The sequence below is a fragment of the Salvia splendens genome, chromosome 1 (genome assembly GCF_004379255.2).
Source record: "Salvia splendens isolate huo1 chromosome 1, SspV2, whole genome shotgun sequence".
NCBI classification, from domain to species: Eukaryota; Viridiplantae; Streptophyta; class Magnoliopsida; order Lamiales; family Lamiaceae; genus Salvia; species Salvia splendens.
The window spans coordinates 6911373-6937956 of record NC_056032.1 but is presented as its reverse complement, the minus strand read 5'-3'; the positions used below and the strand labels follow the sequence as shown (position 1 = coordinate 6937956).

The window sequence follows — 26584 nt, the reverse complement described above, 5'->3', positions numbered from 1 at the left end:
ATCGAAATAATCATAGTTATTCATATCCAGTTATGTTATTATTAAATGGTTTTTAAAATTTTAAATAATCATTCACGTCTAATTATTTTATTACTATAAAATTCTAAAATTGTAAATTAAATCATTTTTAAAATTTTAAATAATCATAGCTATTACATATTCGCATCAAATTATACTCTCTCTGTTCCATAATAAGAGTCACACTTTGCCATTTTGGTATGTCCCACAATAAGAGTCACATTTAATTTTTACCATAAATGGTAAGTAGGTCTCATATTCCACTAACTCACTTAACTCATATTTTATTATAAAACCAACATAAAAAAATGGGTCTGATATTCCACTAACTTTTCCAACTCACTATTATTTACCTTTCTTAAAACTCGTGCCCACAATAAGAGTGACTCATATCGTGGGCGGAGGGAGTATTTTTTTTGTAATCATAAATTTATATAAGAAATTAATTTAAATTATAAAATAATTATATTTGTAATCTATTTTTGAATTGTTTAAGTGCAATTTAAAAATCAGAAATAATTGAACTCTAAGATATAATTACAAGTAGATGGAATAAAATGACTAGGCAAACTATTAGATGTAGCACTATTAAAATCGGCTACCAAAATTTATTATACTTCAATTTATGAAATTTCTCTAAATAAATGGCACCATTTTGTTGCATTGGTTATCCATATTTTTCATATTTCCATATATAACCATGTAATTTGGTAGTGATTTAACTTAACAAATATAACAAAAGGGTAATCAAGTAAAGGAATAAATAGTTTATAAGAAAACCAATTTAAATAAAAATATAGTTTAAAATTTAAGGGCATTTTGTATATACAATTTTTGTTAATTTATCTTTACTCTTAATAAAAAATACTAGTAATTATTTTAGAAAATGTAAGTTAGATTAATTTCTACTATTGATGAGAGAGAAAAAGAAAACTACTAAGATTTTATTCCTAAATCACACATTCCCACTATCCGTCCGTGGTAAAGATATTCAACAACTAGAACATTCTTTGAAAGGACATATTAAATAATATCAACTAATCTTATTTAATTATCGCATCTATTGGTATTAAATATTCATCATTATTTTGGTACAGCTTTAATATACATCTGGCAAGTTGACTAATAGTATATCCTTGTTACGAATAAATTACAGTATTTGTTTTCTAGTTGAGTAGTTAAGGGTGTTTGTGTGCAATTCTGATAAAAACATGCAATATTCACTTACATAAACACTCATTGGCATTGAGTTAAATTCCATTTCCCTTTCCTAAATTCTTCAAGAATTATATACTCCGTGTGTAGGAAAAAGATCAAATATATTAATCAGAAATTAATTTTAATGGTACAAAAAAAACATAATTTTACCACACTGATCTTCAATGAATAACCGAAACAATGATAATTTCCATTCATTCCACAAAAAATGAATACATCGTCAATTCATCATTCCTAGTACTATGATTTTCCTTTGTTTTACAACAACTAAGAAATGGCCCTTTTGCCTTGGGGAGAAATCAAACTGAACATAAATAACTATGAATCAAATCCAAAACACACCAAAAAAAAGCAACATCATGAAACTCACTTTGATCATGATCATCAACAGCATATTTATTCATCGATGGAAGGCCGCGTGTTGTTTGGCAGGCGCTTGCCTCGAACAAATGAGCTGAAGAGATGCAAAGCCCTTGATGGCTGTGCATAAGGCACCATATGAGCAGCACCTCTAACCGTTGCGAAAGTCAGCAAGTTTCCATACTCAGTGATCCAACCTCCCACCTGTCCTTTATGGAACCATGCTCCATATGGGACTGTGATCTTGAACGCAAGATCATGAGCAAGCTCACGTACTAATGTACGCGAACCAAGTAAAGGCACAACCGAATCTTGATCCCCACTGAAAATATTTGGATCATGTGCAAAGTTTTTGTCAGTTATGAGTGTGAAAATACACATTCTTGTTGAGGTGAGGAATAATAGTTTTACCTAAAAATCCAAACTGGAATGTGATTTCGAATGATCCTCTTTAGCAAAGGAAGAATGTCAATGTTACCGTCTACCTCGTTGTAGTTCAGAAGGCTGCATAGTTTAAGGAAATGAAAAAAGTAGGCATATCAGTGTAGCAAAGGTAGAGAAAGGGAGACATTGGTAGAGTTACCTGCTGCACATAGACCAACTATGCGGTAGATTGGTTCGATTTGCATGTAGCGCCTTTTGAACCTCGGGAAGGTTGAAGTAGAAGCGCCTCTCGTAGGTCATGCAGACGTCTACTCCAACACTGATCTTGGTAGCCTGCAACAGCATATAGTGTTATTCGTCTTGTTGTTTAAGGCATAGATTTTAAAAAAAGATTCAAATTTTACCAGTTTCTTTAGTCGCAGTTCTTGCTCTACAATGGATGGATAGCACACATCCAGAATAACATCGTAGCTATTAATATATTCACCAACAATCTCAACTGCCTTGGATATGGCCTCGTTACAGGATTTAGACACATTGTGCGGACTAGCAAATGTATAATCATCGAAGTCACAGTCATTCATAATGGCAAGCCCAACTTCATCTGAAATCATTCCGTGTGACCAGAAAAATTCGTACGTTGCTGGAACATCACGATCAAGCCTTAGAAGCGGGTTGCCAATCTGGCCAAAGAAAAACAGATTAACATGTTATCAAGATTTTGGAAAATGCAAATCCAACAGAAGTGTATCTTCTTACAGCAACACCCTTAATGTTGAACTTGAAGTCTTTAGAATGCTCGTTGTGGTCGATAAGAGCAATAGCTAACTGCGGGATGTAATGCCCTATTCCAACAAACCAAATATAAGCTTGACTAAATACTAGTAATTGATACTATCTTCATCACTTCTATACGTCATTTTCCTTTGGTACGATAGAGTTCTTACCGGCATAACTTTCACCCGTGAGAAATAAATCTCTGGTTCGAAATGTAGGAAACTTTGTGTACCATCCCATCATGAACATGTGCATATCCATTGCTGCCATAGAACATAAAGTTTGGCTCAAGTTAATCCGTCCTACTCTACTCGTGCAATTCTTATTGAGTATCATAAATATGCGGTATTTATAAATAGATTCAATGGTAGGAAGATGATTCAGATTGAAGTAGGGAGAGAAGTGAGCAGCTTGCTACCTGTGGATGCATCGCCACACTTGTAGTCCGAGCTGGTATTTGAATACGACCACCCTACACCGGCTGGAGACTCAACAAACAGAAGATTTGATGCTATACAACACGAGAAGCAGAATTTGTTGGTTTAGTTTAGAAAGTCTACTGAATTTGTCATTTTTTAAAATGCTTAATCAGCCATACCTTTGTTCCAAGATTTTGAGTTTACACGGAGGCTGCGGCCATCTCCTCTAGGAAAGAAAGGACCTAATTCCGTGAACGCACCTCCTCCCATTGATGAGCAACCCGGGCCTTAACACAAACAACACAGATACTAAACTCAGAAACTGAACTAATGCCTTCTTTAATTTTAAGTGTACTTCACATCTCTATTTAGAAGCTCAAGATTCAGTAAGTGATTAATTTGGACAGTTGTAACCAACATATTCCTTCATAATAAGGCCAAGATCATAGATATAATTAAGAGAGAACAAAAAAACAGTATTTCTTGAGAATCTTTCATGGCCCTTTGGGTACTACACTCGAATACCCGATCCACTGCATTAGACGCATTTTTTGCCAACAAACAACACACACATACACCTTCTTCCTACACCTAGTGCACTTGGTGTGTTTTTCACCAAGAATGAACACAAAACCAGACACACTTACTGTATGGTGAAAATCAAACACACACACACAAAGAGTGCACTGCAATAAGTTCTTTAATGTTAGTGATTTATACTTCATAGCCAAGAATAAGCACAGTTAGTCCATCAACCAAAACTCATTCTCTGTTTTCACCAAAAACCAACACACACACACACATTCCTACACCTAGATCAATTGGTGTGTTTTTCACCAAGAATTAGCATACAACTAGACACACACACACACACACACAGAGAGAGAGAGAAAGCACTGCAGTAAGTGCTTCAGTGTGATTGATTTATACTCTTACTTCATAGCCAAGAATAAGCACAGTTAGTCCATCAACAAAAACTCCTTCTCACCCTATATATGAAAGACAGCAGTTTCAAAAGTTCCCATTTGTCATGAACTGAATTCGTCATCTTCAACTCAAGAATTTCAATAAAACAGAAGTGGAAAATAAGGGAAATTAAAAACATATTCAGTCCTGGAAACATGACAAATATCAATCTTGAGAATTGCAAACATGTAGTACTATAAAATAAGAGATATAAATGCAAAATGTACCTCCATTGAGCCATAAAGTCAAGGGCTTGTGATGAGGGTCATCAGCAGCTTCCACAAAATAGTAAAACAAACTCCTCCCATTTTTTACGTCCACGTCGACATAGCCTGCATACTGCCTGAAATTCACCGGAGGCTGACCTGGCAATTTGACCACCAGATCCTCCTCCGGGAAGGCATAACCACCCCCAGCCACCAGCCCCACCACCACAGTCGCTGCCAGCCACCACATCTCAGAAAATGAAATCAAGAAACCGCCTTTCCTCTGCATAAAGATGTAAACTTTGAGAAATGGGAGTTGCTAAGAAGTTGAGCTATATAACTAATGAGTTATGTTGGGAAAGAGGGCACGTGAATTCTGGGGTGAGGTGTCTTTATCAAAAGTGCAGAGCTGAAATTCTTCAGAGGGTAAAAATGGGTCTGCTCTATTTTTATTTCCTATATCTAAATACAGAGAGGTGTATGCATAGTTGCGTGAGTTAATTACGGGCTTCTGCTGGCAGGAGTAATGGGTTTTTTTGTTGTTATCTCATTGAATCAGAATTCAGTAGAGAGTGGAATTGAATGATCTGAGCGAGCCACAAGGGCAGTGGGACGTTGGAATACAGCAGTCTCCTCACTCACCCACTGTGTGTTGTGTGTGTGAAAAAGGAGGCCTCGTCATCCACTCCGCGTCTTTCAAACGTCGAATAAAATATCCTTCATTCCTTGCTAACAGAGACATATCTTTTGGGCACAAAATTTATATGTTAAAAGTTAAATGAAAGGTGAAAAAAAATATTCCCTCCATCCCAACTAAGTTGAGACATTACTTTTGGTCACAGAGATTAAGAAATTGTATTGAAAATTAGGAGATATGAGAAAGATAAAGAAAGAATAAATAGATAGTGGAATAAGGTAAGAGTGATTGGATGTTTTGCTTTTTATTAAAAGAAGAAATGAATCAACTTAGTTGAGACATCCTAAAGAGAAATACAACTCAACTTAGTTGGGACGGAATCAGGGGCGGACGCAGAAATAAACATTAGTAAGGGCTATATTTTCAAAATATAGTTTGAAAATATTTTTCTAGGTAATTTATGTGATTAATAAGGGCTTTAATATAAATATAGGTATAAAATAGGAATAAATTATAAAAATTTAATTAAAAAATGTCAAAAAAAACAATTCATTAAGGGCTAAAGCCCCACCCTTTGTCTATGTGGGTCCGCCCATAAACGGAATGGGTAAGAGAGATGAAGAGAGAATAAAGTAAAAGAGAAAATTACTTTTTGCCACAATATAAAAATTACTCAATTAACTTGTAAATTCTCAAAATAGAAAAATGACTCTATTAACATGGAAGAAAGAGTACTAACTCTAGTCTCTCCTTATAATAATAGATGTCACATTTTAATAATGATATGGAATTCTAGGTGATGTTGTTTTATTCGAAAAAAATGGATATCTATATTAATATAAAAGAAAAAAAATTCAAAAAGAAAATATGACATTCTTTATATGATAAATTAAAAAAAATGTGAATCGGATTCGAAGTCATACAATTTTTTTTCTCAAAAATACTACGGTAATAGAGACTTTTGGGGCAACATGAGGATAAATGAGAGTAAATTTATGGGACGAATTTAAATGTAAAAAAGAATTAATTATTTTTATAAGACGAATTGATTAATATACAATTAATATTAATAATTACATTAAATAATACCATTATGATTATAGTGGAACTCACTGGTTAAACATTAATCTCTTTCATGCTATATCACTCATTCATCATACCAAAATTATTAAAACACTAGAAATTGAAAAAAAAATGTGTGCAACTCAGGCTAAAACCAATTCAAATGAATACAAAACTTGCGTATAAAATACGTTTGAAAAGAGAAGCAATCGATGAAAGAGAGAGAGATGGGGGGCGTGTATGGGTGTGTATAATTATGAGAGGCTGACCAGTCAAAATAAAGTGTATGAGGAATTCTTTCCGCCTAAAATTTGTTTCTTTTAATTATGATATATCCAAACAGAGCCCACGTGCATCTTCCACTGTCATATCAACCCAATGATCGTATAAACTATATTAACAATTAAAATAAATTAATTGTACACTTTTTGCTTAATAGAATTATAGAGAAGGAATAAAATAGAAATAAAATGGTTTCTAATTTTAATAACAGAACATTTTGATTGGGATAAATAAAAAAAAGAAAGTAGGTCATCATTTTTCAGAAAAGTTAATTATGTTTGGTTATAATTTAAACATAAATACAACTTAATACTATATCAAACAGGAACTTGAATTATATACTTCATTTGATTAACTTTAATCACCCAGAACCAAATATTTTAACATGATTTTTAATTAACTAGAATCTCACCCTAACTATCAAATAAACATTTTCCCCATATTACTTTAGTCCATCGTATTTAAATAAATGGAAAATATTAAAAAAAAATACATAAAGTTTGGTCCAATTCTAATCAATCTTATAACTTTATAAAATAGTTGATTAAATCATAACTTTGACAATTTTTATATCGTCCCAAAGATTCAAGGGCGGACACATGTGGAGAGAGGGTAGGGCTTTAGCTTTAATAAATTTATTTTTTTAATTTTTTCTTTTATAAAGTTTATAATTTATTCAGAATTTATACATATATTTATATTAAAGCCCTTATTAGTAATCTAAATTACATAAAAAATATTTACAAACAATATTTTGAAAATATAGCCTTTACTAATGCTCATTTCCGCATCTGCCACTACCAACGATTTGGATTTGGGAAAATTGAGCATGACATGAACGTCAGGAATGTACGACGTGGAATAAATAATTTTTAAATGGTGTCGTTCTACTCCATATTTACGTCTTCAATATGAATTATTTTGCATATCTTTTGTTTCCGCCATATTTTGTGTAAAAGACGTAAATCTGGAGTGGAACAACGTCGTTTAATAATTATCTATTCCATGTTATACGCCCCAGGCATCCACGTCATACATTCCCGACGTCCACATCGCTAATTTGGCAATTCAAAAAAGGTCAAAAGCTATGATTTAATAGGTTGTTTTTAATTATTATGGAAAACACTAGAATTTAACCAAATTTCATGAAGTACTATTAGTTTATTTGACTGTTTAATTATAAACTAAATAAATATAGTACAAATAATTAGAGTGAAAAAATGCTAATTATTGACATAGTCTAAGTTTACAGTCTACGGTCTGAAATAGTTTTCCCATCTTTCATCTTCACTATTATAAATTTCTTCATTACTCACATCTAAATACTAGGAGTATATTCTACTATTCTTGTAGTAATTCAAACAGCTTGTGATAATTAACACATACTATTAAATTCATCTTGAAATACAAGAAACATATCAAATTATGAAATCAACACATTCTACTATTCGAATAAAATTTGGGACCATAATAATCAAAATAATTTAAAGTAATAATGATTCTTGGCCATGAACAGTGAGGTCCACGCACATAAAAGCTAAAGCTGTAGCTGCTCCCTAGTTTTATAATACTAGAAAATATAGTAAAGTTAAATGAACTCATTATTATCAACGTATTTTCAATTTTACCTTTTTGAGTGAAAGTTTAATTCATTTCTTGGTAACGATCACATGTAGGTTGTAGCACAGGACCATATGATATGCTAATTCGAATGTTTAGACAAAAGTATTAACATCATTTTTCTGTGTCTTTTTCTTATCCCTGTTGTTTTTTTTCTTAGAAGGAAAAAAGTAGTTGCACCTACAAAATTATTCTTAAATATGACAAAGGATAGTATATTAAATATACGTGTAAAATTGTACTTGCACGATAATTGAAGAATAATTTCCTGCAATTTTTTTTACTAACAAAGTAAGAAAATCGATATCAAATTAGCAATTATTTCAAGTTTAATCACTAAACATTAATTCAGCATATGAGTATAAAACAAGAGAAATTACTAAATATACTAGTATTAGTTTTGTGATTTGTCACTGTAAATCTCAAATTTTAAAATTTAAATTCAATTGCCACCAAAACCAAATTGGTTAAAATACTAAAAGGAGGTAAATAAAAGTCATTAGATTTGTGCAAGCTTAAAAAGAGTGTCATTGGATACTTTAGCTTTCTGCTACGTGGTTATTATAATGAGTCAGACATTTTAATAAAAAGTTATTAAGCAAATTACTAAAAAAATACTATACTACTTAGAATGCAGAAAAAAGCAAAACAATAGGCCAATGGAGTGCTGCCGCTAAAAGAAGCCATTGTATATAAAAAAAAACTTTGAGAAAGCAATTATTAATCCAAAAAAGAAAAGATAGATTTGATTAATCTTTTAGTGCGATAGTTTCAAAATACTAGTATAAATTAGTCTTAGATGCAGACAAGGAAAACCTACTTAACACATTACTAATTTAATTCAAATACTTTCTATGATCTACATGGTTGTTTTTAGCTTAGGATTAAAAATTATTTCTTTTAACTGGATAACAGTCAACTTTTCAGGTGAAGAGCTATTATCTAATAGACTAATATCCAGTAAATTGAGAATAATGTCTATTAAAATTGACCTCGTCCAAATTTGAAATGATTATACTACTATTAATCTTATACTATTAACATATACATGTTTTCCAAATCCAAAATTTATAGGTGTAAAAAAGTAAAAGAAAATTTTCAATAAAAATAATACTTATAAATTGTGTTTTTATAACACTATCAGGTGTTCATTTAAACGTATTCTATTCTACCAACATTTTACACGGAGTATCAGGGATATTAGCATCTAATATCATAGAACTTTTAAAAAGTTGGATTTTTTTCACGAACTTTGAAATTGGCAAATAATATCACGAACTTTACCCCGAGTTTGTTAGTATTTCCCACCGATGAAAAAATTCCGGCAATAATATCATAATACATATTTTTTTCGTAATTTCTCGACAACAACTTCGAGAGCTTCAAGTTTTTCAATCTTTAAGCATAGTTTTTCTTGAAACACACCCGCCAAAATTGCTATTCAATCTATTAATATAGCTAGAATTTTTTTATTGGTGGAAAATAACAAACTCAGGGTAAAATTCGTGATATTATTTGCAAATTTCAAAGTTCGTGGGAATAAACTAACTTTTTGAAAGTTCCATGATATTAGATGCATATATCCCCTTTTTTAATAAGAAATTGTCTTAAATTGGGTAGCAATTAAATCACAAAAGAAGGGATGATGGACATGAAGAAGCCCAAAAAATCCTATAATTATTTTGTAGTAACACACAATAAATGGAAAAATTCAAGATATGTGTTGGTTGCACCAAGCCACCAAATTTAGATTTCAAAGAACCCAAAAACTTACCCCAACTCGCCATCTAGTCTTTTTAAAACCTCTCTCCGAGACAGTGCCCATATCATTCGCCTTTTGTGCGGGTCAAAACTTACCCGACAAGGAATCTCGCTACCCTACTACCGTTATAATTACGGCAGCCGTTCAACATGGCTTCGGTAGTCGTCTAGAAAGCAACTTTTCATTTACACAAGTACATTTGTGAATCCAAAGGAGTGATTTTTACATACCAGAAAATAATCGAACTAACCGTAGTGAATCCAAAGGAGTGTTCAATCTCCACTCTTTCTGCTTTTTGCTAAGTGGCCTTCCCTTCCCAGATTTTTCTCTATTCACCCTTACATCTGATAAACCCCATGTGCAGCACCTTGTTTCAGTATCGTAAGAAATAAGCCTAAAGACGCCATCAACCTCCGGTGACAAACCACTATCTGTCACTTCTGCTATGTACCTCACAGAAGTTACGATCCTTAAACCGTTCGAGATCTTGAGGGACCCGAACAACCCTTTCAAAGCCCGGGGAAGACACCTGAAAAGAAAAGATCATGATAGGTAAGTTATTCGAGATTTTGTTGATAAGGTCAAAAAGAAAAGTTGTTTGATGATTGTATCGATAGGATGATACAAGCTAAAGCCTTTCATTGATTCACAACTTCTAAACCACTATGCTTACTAATGAAGACCATAACTAGATGATCAGAAATTTGGCTACTAAATCTTGATAACTACTAACAAGAGTAAAATATCACAATATGATTACAAACTAATAATAAAAGATTGCGTGAGATCGTATCATTTGGCAGGCTGCAGTAGCTGAAAATTTAGAGGGAACGGGTAAAAAAAGATGTACTCATATATTTATTTGAAAGCATCATTTAATGAGGATCAATCAGCAATCTATATAATGTGTGATTAAAAGAACGAAAAAGATGAGATAAATGACCTCTATAGAGATATTTTGAGGAATATCTCCAGTAGCTTCGGCTTCATCAAGCCGCATTCGATATGCTGTTGTGAAAGCTTCAATATCTGTCATGTTGGGAGAGCCAGACCTGTGAATTTTATCAGGACAAAGACTTATGATTCCTCGATGAAAAGTGGTTTTAAAATAATATTGACATGAAAACAGGCACGTGCACAGATAACATAAAACACAAGAATGAACTGAGAACACATGAACCTCAAGAATTTTATGAACATTGGTTTTTCATCACATAAATAGAAAAGACAATGCAGATTAACTGAACAAAGAATGAACTGTGTTAAGAAGATTAGTTGGTAGTAAAGGATGGGATATGCAAGAAATGTTCGGTGGTGTTTAAAGCCAAGAAGTACAATTAACTAAAAAGATTTTCCGGAGGAGCAAAGTTAATTGGCCTAACTTCACAATGTTGAAAGCAATTCTACAATATTAATCTGGCTAAAGATCTCCAATCATAGAGCCCATATGTTTTACAAGCCCTGTCTGGGAAAGATTGAAGCACATTACTCTAGTCATAACCTGATATGCTTAACAGGACGATGCAATAAATAAAGGCATTCTGTAATAAAATGAGAACATTAACATACTTCAACCTACGGTGCCTAATGCATGTATACATGTGTAACATGATTAATAATTTCTTACTTGTTAGTAAGTCTCTCTATGCGAACTTTAATAGTGGCATTTAGCTGCGTCCTAAATGCATATATACCGAGTTCCCCGTCAAATGAAAGACAGACTTCTTCAGCAATTTTGAAGGCTTTTTTATCCCATTCTGTTCCGGCAAGTGAGATTCCACCACCTCCGGCTCCATCCCCTACCTTCAACGTGAAAGGAAAATGGAAAAGTAGTTTGAGCTACGTATAAAATGTGAAATCCTTTTCTTCAACGAATGAATATTGCCATAAAAGGAAGAAAAAAGTTCATATACGCATGTGGTTTTATCATCTGCATAAATCATGAAATACAGTCGAAAACAAGTGTTACCCACCGATGGCTCAGCCTCTTCTTCAAAATACTCTTCGTCAAAATAACCATCATCGTCTAGTAACTCATCTGCACGATCAAGAGTAGATGTAAATTATGTAACGTGACATTGCTAGAGAAAACAGCATTTATCAAATCAATAATGCATACGCTATAGTAACAAATATATGAACTCTTTCTAATTCCATAGTTTCGGAAATACAAACAAAATCGAGACCAATTTCTATTTTCACCCTAAACCCTCTAAATACAGACTAAATGAATCTAAAAAAGTTTAACCTTTCAACAATAAATATTGGTTGCATAAATCCATAATCTTCCAACATTCACCGTCACCAGCAATTCTTTCAACACAACATATATGCAGCAGAGCAACATGTACTTTAACATTTACATAATGAAATAATGCCAAAAAATTAGGGGTTATCACTTATACTAGTAGTATTAATTAAAACGAAGAATGAATAAATACCATCAAGCAGAATGTCGTCTTCTAGGTCGTCATCCATAAATACTTCTACAGTAATAGAAGGACTCAAAACTGGCTCCGAGCCAGAGTTGTTCTTCTTTGCAAATGCAACGAGGGGAATTTGAGGAATATTCCGAAGTGGGAAAGAATTAAACGGGAAGGACGAAGTAATAAACCGCATAGCTGGGGGAATTATTGAAACAGCAGAGCGCAATCCCGCGCAGTGATGGCAGTTTGGGGTGATTGCTTTCATTTGGAGGGGTAGTTTTCTTCAGATTACTGTGTTCAGAATGCTGGAGAAGAATCAAATGAATTGATTAACCTCAAGACGACACCGTTGCAATACTTGGATCGTCCATGAGATCCATAGCCCAATTATATCCACTCGATTACGTGGGAGTTATATTATATTGTTATCATGGAATTTTTTTAATTCAAAGCACATAGTAATAAATACTACTACTACAATTAATTTTATAATATAATAATTCGACTAAAAAATTTAAAAATTAAGTATATACATTAAAGAGACTTAATTTTTGGAATGCTATGTCAATATATGCATGATATACTTGTCTAAAAATATTTGTCAGTATAAACATCCTACTGCTAAAAATTAAATTTACGTAACTAAATATCAATTCATTACTTAGTAGAGAATAAAATCAAACACATTGCCTCACAACTAGTAGCTCCATAACTCAGTATAATTATAAAACTAATTTAGATTGCTACAAATTACAGGTTCGACCAAATATGCAAAGTAAAAATACACACATTTTAATTATAATACTTTGTGTGTCCCCAAAGACTATAGACAATTGTTATATGCACTTTATCAACCGAAAGGATAATATTTGCCCGTGTCCTAACGAAAAGAGGAAGGAGACGAATAAAGAGGTCTGAATAAACTGCTCTATTTCTGATGGTGAGACTGTCTAGACAAAAAGTCTAAAACAGTAGCATATAGATTCCCTAGCTTGGTTTACAATAATATATCTGCAGCAGCTAAGCCAAAAGCAGACTAGTAGTTGTTACAGAACAAATGCAGAACCGAATAATACATAGCAGTTTGCTTATCCTGAGTTCAAACAAACAAAAAAGTGCAGAAGGTAAGACTGAGTTGAGTTTCAGGGACTTCGGACAGCTGGCTGCGGTTCCATCACCATCTAAACGTTCGATGCGCAACAACCAAGTCTGCAGAGCATAACAAAGAATCAAGAGATGTTGATATTCTGTTAATGACTAGCATAATCACTAAGAAACATACGAAACTGATCTCAGATTTCGACTTCCTATGAGCGGCGTGACTAGGATTGGTCGATGTACAAGTTAATAGACGAGATTTTTACAGGATTGTAAGTGTATATGAACACAAATAAAACAAACTAGTAATGAATTGAGGGCTTACAGGATGAGGCGATCATCTATTCATCTTCTTCAAGAGATCCTGCTTCCTTGACATCCACAGTGAAGTTATACTCTTGATCACAGCCTAGATAAGAATCACACATAAAATATAGTGTGTATGTCTTTTTTCCAGGTTCTGCAGGTGCATCAAAGTCGAGTTTCACCCTGGACTTCCTCTGGAAAGTCACCCTTTTGATGGCGAGCAACTGATTAGTTTTGGTATCACCAACCACCAACCACCATCCCTCTTCTTTTGCTTTAGGATATCTGGGGGCGTCAACAGGTCCGACCTCAGTTCTTCCTTCAAGATCCCGTTCGAGGTTGACTTGTACATAAACCTTCTCCCCACTTGTGGCATTCTCACTGTTCAGCACATCATAGGTCAGATCAATGTTAGGGAAGCGATTACAGAACCGAGCAATGTCCATCAGCTGTGTATCAGAGATTTGCAATAGCTCCCGCCTTTCATCATCCTCCATTTCCAACAGATCGAAGATTGTCTCAATATTTTTCCCAGGATTTTCCTGGCACCGCTTAGCCAATTCCTTGGTGAAGTAAGGAAGTTGGAGAAGCATCGAATCACGTTCCCACATTCCCTGAGTTACCATCTGACTTACTTCCATGGCAAGGAGGGCCAGGCTGAGCCAGCCATTGCTTGAAATTACATCAACCATAGCCTGAAGAAGCCTGCTTGCATAGATAAGCACCTCCTGCTGGTCGGAAGACAAATCTCCTCCAATTGTCTGCCTGGAGAAATGAGCTTGCAGTAGAGCATTTGCTTTGACATTTGGATCCGTGTACTTGGGATTTTCAAAGGAGAAGCGCTGATGATGGATTAACCTTCTTACCAACTCTTCTTCTCCAGGTCTTATTGGAAGCTGCTCATACTCCGAAGCTGAAGCCAGGATTTCCAAAAGACCCTTCATCTTTGTTTTAGAAGTCAGAGAAGAGCTGAAGCGCTCAATTGTTGTGTAACTAATATAGTAATAAGAAGCAATCAGGCCAAGATTTGCAGGAGCCAGTAAAAAGTCATCCTCGACTTCAACACATTTACTCGCTTCTAGATCACTGATGGTGCTCTCCACAAGCTCAGACAGGTGATCTGAGAGATGCCTGTGACTAACACCTTGGAGATTGTAATAGTTTGGGTTCTGAGTCAGCCTTCGGTAGATAAATGTCCAAGTGAGGTAGTCCACCGCATCCTGCTTGTTTTGGATGACCCCGACCACCACCTCAGCGTTTAGATTATCATGCAGATAATGATGCAAATGGCTTTCAACTGGGAAAGCTTCATAGAGGAACTTCTTGTAATAATCCTTGCGCGGTGCATGACAAAGGATGACACATTTTCCAGAATTATCTACAAGCGGTCGACTGGCATGACCCATCATCTGCAATAAATCAGTGACTGGATAATCACTATGGGCATTTTCTCTGCCATCATAGTACTGTGTTCCCATAACCACCACCAGATGAGCAGACAGAGGGACTCCCCAACACATTGTACTGCTCATCACACAGACTTGGATGCAACCTGTCTCAAACAATGTCTTCACTATATCCTGATCTGTACTGCTTAGGCCTTCATGCAAATAACCCACACCAAACTGAATAGTCTCCTTCAACATAGGTTCCTTAATGTTGGCAACAAAAGGATCTAACTCTTCTGAAGACTGTAATAAGAATAATGGTTTTTGTTCACTATCCACACTTGAATATGTCATCAAGTCCACTGCAGTCATACGGGCGTGCTTCCTGGTAGGAACAAATACAATGGCAGGTTTCCCATTCTTAGCATGCTGCACAATTGCTGTATAGGTAGGTTTTGTCATGGCTTGCATCCTTGCTTCAAAATTTGTGATGTCAACGCCCTGGATGTGAATTTCCAAAGGTACGGGCCTAACAGTTGGAGGGAAATTGAAAAGACCGTGGGATGTAGCGCCAATCCATTCTCCCAAATCCTTGGCATTTGCAAGAGAACTTGACAGGGCAACAATGCGAATCTTGTTCTCCAGCTGACTAGCAATGTACCTCATCCTAGAGACGATGACCTCCAGGATTGGCCCACCTTGACCCCCAATCAAATGAAGTTCATCAACAATGAACACACTAACCTGCTGAACATGCTTCCTTTGTTTCCACCGTCGAGATAAAGCATCCCATTTCTCAGGAGTGCTTATGATTATTTGACCTTTCTCGAGAAGTTTCAAGTCCGTTGCCGTCTCCCCAGTTAATTCAACCACCCTCATTCCAAGACCCTCTCCAAATTTTTTCTTCCAATCCTGATACCTTTCCTTTGCGAGAGCTTCGATAGGGGCAATATAGACAGCCCGCATGGTACTTTCAGGTCCCTTTTGATGATTTCTCAAAATAGCAAACTCGGCACATATGGTCTTCCCACTGCCAGTTGGTGCAGCAACCAGGACATTGTCATCTGAGTTATACAAGACCGTGAAGACCTGGGTTTGGACGGGATTGAAATGCTTGAACTGGTGATAGAGGGATTCATAAGCTGGATTCCTCAGTGCTGTAACAGGTAGGGGCTGCAAATCAAGCAACTCAGTTGGAGGAGGATATTTTTCTGGCAAAATGAGGTGTCTGAAAGAAACCGGGAGAACAGTCTGTGACCCTAGCCACCTATCAGACACAACATTGATGAAATATTGTGGAGGTAGTGGTTCATGTATAGGAACAGTGAAACTAAGCGTGTGATCCTCATCTATATACTGTTTCTTCAACATAAAATATTCATGATGAAGAATATGCTCCCCATCATTATCCTCAATAATGATCCAAAAGGGCTCCACATAGCCATGGATCTTGTCATCCCACTGGAAATCCGGTGTAATTGTCAGTTCAACTTTCAAAATAGAGCGAGTAATCGGCTGAACATGTGCAACCAGGTTCAGTTTTGGGAACTGATGAATGCATCTATGAAGTGTTCTTCCCATTTTAGGGAAACGGATAAGTTCTCCGATCTCCTGCGAAGAAAGATCATAGTACCTTTCCCAGGACAAATCTTTCTTTTCCAACTTCATCAAGATTTCGTTTGGAATACCATGGAACTGACGAAGTGGTGTCTGCACGCTCCACATTCTCTTGCCTATCATTTTACACAGTTTTAGGGCCTTCTCTGCCAATTGTGCCCATCCCCTTTTTACAACTATCTCAAATAGGGCTCGCATCAGACGTCCAGCACTCTGCAAAGCAATCAAAAGTTAGTTAGAACTAGTTGCTGACAGAAGCACAAGATGATCATCCATGTTTAAAACACACAAAATGCAAAGAAAGAAAAGAGGTATACCTGAGTGATATAAACCATATCAGATGTCAATGATAGTCCTTCAAGCTTCAACTGGGAAATATAAGCTTGAAGAAGAACATTAATTTTGGCACTAGGTTCCTCAAGACTCTCTTTGATTGGTATTGGGACACGGTCTAAAAGCTTGACCAGCTCCATCTTCTCATCTTGTCTCACAGAGACATACTTGAACTCTTCACTGAGGGAGAACAGACGACAAAGCTCAATATCACCCATCGTGGGCTTCAAATGCTCATTGTACGTTGAAATAGTCCCGTGGGTTATATAGTAATAACTAGCAATGCGACCCAAGTCAGTGACCTGGAAGTATCCACTTTTTCTGTCATACTTCACCAGATTATTCTTGTCCAGTACCGTTGCAGCTGAATGAATCTGAAAGGGGGAAACATTATCAACAGGTCAAAAAGCCATACTTACAAGTTCAACAGACCAAAATACCCTATACTGAATACTATTGAGGTAAATCATAATGAACCATGCAGAATTCAACAAGGTAACACTCTTTTTATTCTTTGGTCTACAGTGGAGGGACGCTGGGAGCCTATAGATCTGTAAATAACACCAAAACCACAACCAATTGGCAAGTGAAGTATGCCTCATTCATAAAATATATTATTGGACCCAATAATGATTATACTATCATCAAATTCAAATGACTGATTTGCTAACATAGTATTATAACCTCATACTCATCACCTCCTAGGATAAGTGTCTTATTCAACTGCTACAACTCAAATTAAAGAAACCAAAAGTACAAGGAGCAATATGCATTTTAGTTTTCTGTTAAGTTCAAAATAAATGGGCATACATTAAACATTGCAAAACAAAATATTAGAGATAAGTAAAGAGTATGTTAAAGCTTACTAGATCAGCTCTCCTTTCCTCCAAGGTTTCGTCTGTGTTCAGAACATCAGCCGCCAAACCATAAAGCGTAGGATTACGCACCATTCGAACAAAAAGGTAAGTGTATGAGAGCCATTTGCATGCTTCTCTAGCATTCTGTACGCTACCAAGGACAATTTCTGCATTCAACTGATCAGCCAATTTTGAAATAAACTGGCTTTCAATAGGTAGCTGTTGATTCATCAATGATAGATAATATTGCAACTCACTATGCCCAGTTATAATGATTCCTTCACCATAAGTGTCATATTGAGGCCTTCCAGCACGGCCAAGCATCTGCATGACATCTAGAGGACTCAACTCAGTCCATGCTCCTTTTTCAGGATTGTAGATTTGAGTACCTTTGATAATAACAGTATGAGCAGGCAAATTAACACCCCAAGCTAGAGTTGCAGTGGAGACCAGGACCTGCACATGCCCATCTGCAAAAAGCTCTTCAACAATTTGGCGGTCAGCTCTAACCATCCCAGCATTATGGATCGCAAACCCATAAGGTAATAGGTCCTTAAGATCACTGCTCTTAACTAGCTCTGTATGAGACTGGAGAATTTCACGACTTGCACTATCCTCCTTCAAGAATTTACTCAGAGTATCATTAGCAAGGGCAGTGTCACGAATTGCACGAGCAGTTTTCGTTGTTTCTTTCCTCGAGTGCACAAAGATTAACACCTGATGCTTTCCAGCGACATTGATCACCTTCTCATAGCAAACATCATTCATCAATTGAAATCTTTGCAATGGTTTCTTAACTGTAATCCCGACATACTGCTGAGCCAAAGGAACAGGCCGATAGCTATTATCAAAGTGGAACAGCCCCTTGTCTAGTTTAACTCGTAAAAATATTGCAACATCTTCATAATTTGGAAGTGTAGCAGATAACCCAACAAGCCGAATGTGCTCTTTGGTAGTTTCAATTTGACGAACAGTTCTTGCAATTATACTTTCAAGCACAGGACCTCTATTATCATGAAGAAGATGGATCTCATCAATAATCAAGAGTTTTACAAGCTGTATGTAAGTGCGATCACCCGATTTCCTAGTAATAATATCCCACTTCTCAGGGGTCGTCACTATGATCTGAGTTTCTTCAATTTGCTGACGAGTCAGTGACTGATCTCCACTCAGTTCTCTAACTTTGACACCATATGGCTCCAGGCGATTAGAAAGGTTGCCTACAACCTCAGCCACCAGAGCCTTCATAGGTGCAACATACACAATCTTATAATTGCTATGATTAATAGACCCATCACTATTCCTATTCAGACCAATTTGCTGAAGTATGGTAAGCATGGCAACATTTGTTTTCCCAGCCCCAGTAGGAGCACATAACAAGATATTTTCTGGTGAGAATAGTGCAGAATCATAAACCTTACTCTGGACCCGGTTCAACTGGCTCATACCACGGAAGGCAGGTTGCGCCCAGTCGGGCAGATCGGATATCTTCACAAGCTTTTCATTATCAGCCAATGGCTTGGGCTTCAAAGCTGGCACATGAACTTCTTCGTAGCCTTTCTTATGATTTCTATAAGAACCCACTGGGAGCTCACATTTTTTGTTGGCCATCAGCAGGCCACCTTGTTGGAAGACGAGGTCGTCAAGGTCAAGAAGTTGTCGTTGCCCCTTCAACCAACCACCATCGGCATCTCTGTCAACCAGATCCTGACGCTCACGCCCACCATCTCCACCAGTTTCATCCTTGAGTCGGCGAGCCTCCACCCTAATGCTTTTCTCCACGTTCTTTTGCCTCTCCTTGGCAGTCGCTCTAGTGGCATGCAACTGCTCCAGGATGGCAGCATGATCTGGCCCTAAAGCTATCATTTCTTCTTCAATCTCCTTTCTCTTCTCTTGGTCTTCAGCCCTTGCAAGGCGGGTGCACCACACTACTTTCAACCGGTTACACAAGAGAAATTTGATAAGTTTAAACTTATCAAATTGTAGATGCACCACCAGCTTGGTCTCAACTTCTCGATCATCACCTTCAGCAAGGATTTTAAGAACCTCTTCAGCTAGTTTTTGACTCTGTTGTGGATCAATATTTTGGTCATAAGCCTGTGAGATCTTCCTCTGAAGCCAATATGCATCAATATCCTGCACATTCAATGCCATTCCTTCCATAGCTTCATGTTCCTCATCATCATCAATCCCACCCATCTGCATGGCCCCAGAACCATCTACTTCAGTTACATCATCGTCCTCCTCTTCATCCTCGGGTACCATATCCAGATCACTCTCCTCCTGCTCCTCTTCATTCTCCTCAAATTCAACAGCAACACCAACATCGTCGTCAAGGCCATCATCTCCATTAACGGCAGTATCACCAGCATCGCCACCATCATGGTAATCAGTAATACGTTTCCCAAGGGAAACTAGATCGTCGAAAGTAGAGTTAGGTATGGGGTTCAACAATTTCTCAATCTCCTTTTTCTTTTCAGGATTCTTGAAGGTCTCATTCTTGAGAACAGCCAAAATCTCATCAGCAGCACCACTGACAATGTTCAAGGGCTGTCCACCCAATTGTTGCTGAATAACACTGAGCATGGCTTCATAGGCAGCTCTTGTTTCCTTCGTCTTGGGCTGGTAAACACCTTCGTCCGAGGAATTGAGGACACTCTCCTCCTGAAGACGCCTCTTCTTGCTCCTCGGAGGAGCAGCATCAAGTGTAGGCTCCCGCTCCTTCTTCTTCTTAGATTTCTTAAGCTTCTCCTCCAGCTCAGGAGGTTTATCTCTGTATGCTCGGTCACCAAAGGATTTAGGGTCAATCTTACCCCATAATGACTCTGGCTCCCCAGTTGGCTCATGGGTGTCACGAGGTCGAGAGTCCGTCGTAAGGACAAGACTTGAGTTTGCTCTGTACTCATACTGCTTGAACCGTGCATGGGCTTCGGCACCACCACCTGGATGAGCCATCTTGCACAGTTAACAAGGTTCCCTATATCACCAAAAACAACAACAAAACCTTCAATCAATAACTCGTCACAAACCCAACATCCCAACAACAAAAGCAAAGAAAATAATTACCAAACTATAAATAAAAAATCGGCAATTTCACAAACCCTAGATTGCGCAATATTACAACGTATATACTCAGAATCAAACAACATTGACGACGGAATAAGAAATCAACAGCAATAACATAAACTAGGAGAAATCTTGAAGTGAATGTGTTTCAAATAATACCCGCAAAACAATAAAGCCAACCAACGAATTCGAGCTCTTCTACATAATCTAAAATATCTACACTTAACTGGTAAAACCGTAAATAGAGGCTTACCGCGGCAGTGAGCCGGGAGCGCGTGAAGGGCGGCGCTACTATCGGCGGTGATAAGGCGGCGGCGGCGGTGGCGGGGCGAGTGAAAGAGGGTTTCTATGTAGTGGGATTAGGGATCCGACAAACTAACCCACAAAAACCTATAGACTAAAAATATCGAATACTACTGATTGAGAGTTTTAATAAATGCATATAAAAATATTAATATCAACGCCTTCTATAAAAAAAACTATCTCAATTAAAATGATTAAATTAAATTCCCAACTAAATAGTTTGAACTTTAAGACACCTTATCATTATAAAATCTCATCTCTATTAGTATGATTAAATTAAATTCCCAAATGGTGTATAGTTTAAATTTTTCAAATTAACAATTACTCATTTTTAAATCATTTTTAGGACACACATCAGTCGGATGTAGACTCTTCATGCTAGGACAAGTTGCCGAAAGTCTATGTTACGAATCGTCGTATCAATTACGTGTACTCAAAATGTGGTTAAAAGTTCTATCACCTAGTTACATTAAACTTAGCTTGTTATTCACTTACCTATTTACTCTTAAAAATCAAATTATAATTGCATCAAATTATAATTGCATCAAATTAAGAACATCATTATAACATAGTACTAATAAATTTTAATTGTGTTTGCATAAGAACGTAATCATGCCATCTACTGCACAAGTATGGTTTAAAAATTGAATCATACCACATATACCATGGCGAATCCAGAATTTTAAAGTTGGGGGCCCAACTTACTCTCCTTGGTTCTGAGATATTTTTTTCCTTTTGTCGTGGCCAAAAATTGATGCAACCTAAGTGGGGACTTCGAGAAAGATGGATAATATGTGCGAAATAACTTTAAAATTGAAATTACTGATAATATTTATAAGATACATTTATGGATCTCTTAGAATATTATGGACAACAAAAAGGATAAAACTAAATAAAAGTAACTTTATGAGCTAAAACAAACAAAATATATAAGAACACTGAATCTGATAGGAAAAAGGGCATAGCCCAATCAACCATCTGCGCTAGGCATCCACATTTGTATTGTTGATATAAGTATATGTAATATAGTAAATACTGAAATTGGTGGGGGGACCATAGCTCCCTGACCCTCATGTGGCTTCGTCACTGCACATATATACGAGGAGGGGTGCATTATATTGCTAACTTTTTAAATTGCTAACTCTGCTAACTCATAAACGGAGTGTATTAAAAATGTCAACACAATGACATTAAAATATCAACACATAATATCAACACAATATATTGAAATGTCAAGAAAATAATATGTTGACATTTTAATGTCATCGTGTTGACATTTTTAATGCATTTTGTTGATAAGATAGCAGAGTTGGCAACTTGAGAAAGTTAGCAATTGACCACACCCCTATACGTGGATATATGATATAATAAGATTGTAGTTAAATTGAGATAGTGTTTTCATGCTTACGTAAAATAATGTCAATACAGGATTTTTATGATGTTGCTTTGATAAATAAGATAGTCTTGACATAGTTTCATATATTTCTTAAAATGACTAAGGGTATCCACTATGGGATAGCCGCGGCTATAGCCCCGGTCGGGGAGATCTCGGGGCGGTCTCGGGGCGTATTATAGTGGCGGCGACTTTCGCCCCGAGGCGGACGAAAACTGTGGGGCCGATGAGGCATCGGCGATTTCCGGGCGAGGACGCGCCGGCGCCCCCACGAATTTTTAATTTTAATTTTTTTTATTTAACCCTATAAATACCACTCCTCCCCCATCCATTTTCACCATTTTCACACACTCTCCCTTCATTCACTATCTACACTTTCACTCTCTAAAAATGCACGGTGGAGACGACGAATCACCCGGCTCGCAAGAATCGGGATATGGCGGCAATCCTTCACAGCCGTCGGGATATAGCGGCTCTCCGTCCCTGCCGTGGATTTGGAGTCAATCTCCCTCGCCGTGGGCATCGAGTCCAACTCCTCCTCCATCTCAGTCGTGGAGGTCTTCTCCCACTCCCCAACCTTTTCAGCGGAATCTGAGTCGCTCGGCGTTTGGAGATTACAGACCCAACCTCAACGCGCTTAACCAGCCGCGTCCGGAGACCCCTTTCCTATCCAGCCAATCTCCTTTCACCGAAGCAGATCAAGACGCACTAGATACCATGATGGGTCTGCTCAGGTCCGGTGTCCCGGATACGCCTGCAACACGGGTCGAAACATCCGTTCCGACGAGAGCCGACGGGACCGAAGTGGCGGGTGGAAGCAGTGGCGGTGCGGTGGTGGTGGCGGAAGAGGCGGCGGCCGCGGCGGGGGTGGCGGCTCGGGCAGCAGCGCCGGCAGTGGCGGTGGCTCGGGCACCAAACGGGGCGTGCACTACACCAAAGCGGGGTCTGTGGCGGTGGAGAAGGCGTAGGATGCCGTCACATCGGACCCCATAGTGGGCTCCGATCAGACCGAGGGGAGCTTTTGGAAGCGCGTCATGTTGGCATACAACGAGTTCAAACCTCGCGGTGCCAGACCGCGTGACGCGGAACAGCTCCGCAAAAAGTGGTCTAGGATTCTGCCGGCTACCAAGCGGTTCGCCGGCATATACCAGAACAATCTGCTCAACGCTGAGAGTGGCCGAAGCGAAGCTGACGTGAAGACACTGTCGATTGGCCAATACAACACGGAGGGCTGGCTGAAGTTCACAATGTGGGAGGAGTATATAGTTATCGAGCATTGTCCGAAATTCAAGGCCATCTGCACGCAAGAGCGCACTGGAGCTCCTGGGCCGAAACGTACGAGGCACAATATAGCCGGGGACTACAGCAGCTGCAGCGGATCAAAATTGTTCGAGCAGCACGGCGAGCAAGCCGAAGAGCCCGCCGCTACACACACTAGACGATGATGGCCCACGGGACAACAGGCCTCTCTCTGCAGCGCCAGAGCGGGTGGAAGTTCCTCCCTCCTATAGTCGGCCGCGTCTGGATCGCGCATCCCGCAACCCGCCCCTATCCCGCAGCCCCATGGTTACTGGTCCCCGCGAGGTCTTGAGAGATAACTTGGATGTGCAGTTGATGCAACGACTGCAGGACGTCTGCAGCAAATACCTAGCCGTCGACGACCCGTTCATCAAGAATATATACTTGCAGCTCATTACTCGGCTTCAGCGTCTTATAGGGTTGGCTGATGAGGCTCCTGGAGCAACGGTGGCCGACAGTAGCGAGGGAGGCGGAGAAGAAGAGGAGGAATCCGACTCTGACACCGAGTAGACGGTGGCAGAGTTTTTATTTGTATTTTATTGTAAATATTCGTTGTATAATTTTACCGTTTCCAATACAACGAATATCCGGTCCCAATTAGCTCGTTTTCTAACTATTTACATTGCGATTATTTTAATTATACTTGATTGAAACTAAAAATATTTTAAAATGAAAATTGATTATAAAATTTGAGAGCTATTAGAAGTGTCCACTATAGTGGCGGAAATAAAAAATTGAGACTATGAACAAAAAAAATAGGGTTATGGACAAAAAAGGGGCGGGGCTATTTGAGTGGCCGCATTATAGTGGAAACTCTAATCTACCCTTGTTGAACTTATGATTAGATATGTAGAGGATTGATACGGTGATCGCTCCCAGCTTAAGTGACTGCCACATAATTGCCTTTTTTATTTATTTTTATTAATTTCTCTCTCCACCTACCTATATTAACGTTCTTCTTCAAACTTCTTCTCCCCTAAAATTTACCTCTGCAAAAATTAAAAAATCTCTCTACTTCTCTTCCACAATTTTCTACTTGCCAAAGTCTTATTTTTCTGCAGCGACTATCTGCTATGTGTAAATACTACTGCTAGAGTTGTTTTTTTAGCATGAACATAAGAGAAAAATACCGTCCCTAGGATCACCTCCTCCACTCACAAGATTAACCAAAACCTAAATTCAAGATAGAATTAGGCCGAAGGAAGCAAGAATAAGAGAATTTTTTATTAAATAAGTGCAAGCTTTTACTTTAGCGTTTTCTCAAACAGTTGAGTATCAAGAATTATCAAAACTTAGATCCTAACAATCTCAATTCACACGATTATTCAATACAAATATGAATTGTTCAACAACCGAAACAAACAACAATAGTATAAAATATTCAAATTCGTTATCAACATTGAAAAAATATATGTCTACACACACAAAAGTTTAATCTCACATACTGACACACTAACTTCAAACCAAGTACAGAGTCAATCCATCTTTGAGTAAAATGCATAAAATCTGAAGCTCTAGCTATATCAATTTCCAGGCACTGGAAGTGGCGTGATGGATGGACTGGTTGAGGTGTAGGTAGCCGCATCGATTACTAGGCAGTGATGGTCAATGAGTAGGGCATCAGCAATGGGGTGCCTAAGGCTCCCCTAAAGCTCGCCGTATATACTGTCACACCAGCATTTTATTCTTCTGCCCTTCCACCTGCAGTGGAGCGCCCTAAGGTGCGCCTTAAGTGGCGCCCTAAGCATTTTAACTGTTTTATTAATTAATTTAACTGTTTTCAAATATATAAATACAAACTTATTTAAAAACACAACGATTAACTAAGAACGTCAAAAAATTCATTAATTATAAAAACAAAGTTACACGAGTTAGAAATAAAAAAAAAACTATTCTACAAATGTCCCAACTTCCGGCTCAACTCATCGCTCAACCTCTGGAGGCGCTCAGCTTGGACCGGATCTGTACACCTTATAAGGGCGTTGTGCGTATCCAACAACATCCTCGCCATCGAGGCGGTTGCCAAATCCGAGTAGGTAACTGTCGCCGGGGTCGGGTTAGGGGTCGGGACCGGGGTCGGGATCGGCGATGGGGGCGGTGGCCGAGGAGGATGTCGCCTTCGCCTTCCCCTTGTTCTTCGCAGCCTTGATACCTATGGGACGCCGCAAGGAGGACATCGGTGTGCCGGAACTCTCTTCCTCCGTGCACGTCTGGTTGAGGTCCACCGGACGAGTTCCGCTTTCGCTGGTCGTGTAACCACCAGTGTCGGTGGTCTTCGTCATCTTCGCCGCACCGGTGTGCAGAATCTCGCCTTGGAACTTCTGTTTGTCCCTCAAGAGCGCCCAGATGTTGAAATGCTTGAAGTCGCCGTACATGGACTGGTACGACAACAGCGCTCTATCGCGCACGTCGCTCAAGCTCTCGCCATTTCCCTGATCCCTCGAGCACTTCTGGTACTCCGCCGCGAACAGGTTGACTTGCTTATTCATCTGATCCCAGTGCTTGCGGAGCTGCTCCCGTTGGTGCTTGTATGCGTCGGGCGCGCTATCATCCGCCCCATTGCTAATACTATTACGCACGGGTTCAACAAAGTTGGGGAATTTGAAAGTGGCTATGGGTTGCAATCAATGATTATCACCAGAATGAGAGAGGTCGAGAAAAATCAAGAGAGAGAAAGAAGACCATCGCCACCGTTCTTTTATAATCGGGAAAGAAAGAAAAAAATTGGTCAATGAGATAAATTTCCCCAAGAAATTGTGTCTCCCAATTGGCGTAAAAGTAATCGAA

The 26584-nt window shown here is 38.1% G+C and overlaps 2 protein-coding genes and 1 pseudogene across 3 annotated transcripts; all 3 read right to left on the bottom strand.

Moving 5' to 3' along the window:
* Positions 1-1405: 1405 nt before the first annotated feature.
* Positions 1406-5005, bottom strand: LOC121810682 (serine carboxypeptidase-like 42). Of its 2 annotated transcripts, XM_042211439.1 has the most exons (10): positions 4854-4997; positions 4370-4631; positions 3356-3463; positions 3176-3268; positions 2928-3020; positions 2740-2825; positions 2385-2663; positions 2180-2313; positions 2008-2100; positions 1406-1918 (listed from the first exon to the last, which is right to left on the bottom strand). In XM_042211439.1, exons 2-10 carry the CDS (start codon positions 4596-4598, stop codon positions 1633-1635), a joined length of 1401 nt encoding a protein of 466 aa, XP_042067373.1. In that variant the 5' UTR covers positions 4599-4631; positions 4854-4997; the 3' UTR covers positions 1406-1632. The 2 variants fall into 2 exon arrangements, with proteins under 2 accessions (XP_042067373.1, XP_042067369.1); XM_042211435.1 differs by having other exon boundaries at positions 4370-5005.
* A 4646-nt stretch (positions 5006-9651) lies between these two features.
* On the bottom strand, positions 9652-12500 carry LOC121810806 (annotated as a pseudogene).
* Positions 12501-13042: 542 nt separating this feature from the next.
* LOC121810542 (DExH-box ATP-dependent RNA helicase DExH12-like) lies at positions 13043-21210 on the bottom strand. Its single transcript, XM_042211306.1, has 5 exons — positions 21056-21210; positions 17746-20713; positions 16864-17253; positions 13561-16759; positions 13043-13346 (listed from the first exon to the last, which is right to left on the bottom strand). Exons 2-4 carry the CDS (start codon positions 20689-20691, stop codon positions 13577-13579), a joined length of 6519 nt encoding a protein of 2172 aa, XP_042067240.1. The 5' UTR covers positions 20692-20713; positions 21056-21210; the 3' UTR covers positions 13043-13346; positions 13561-13576.
* Between the last annotated feature and the right edge of the window lie 5374 nt (positions 21211-26584).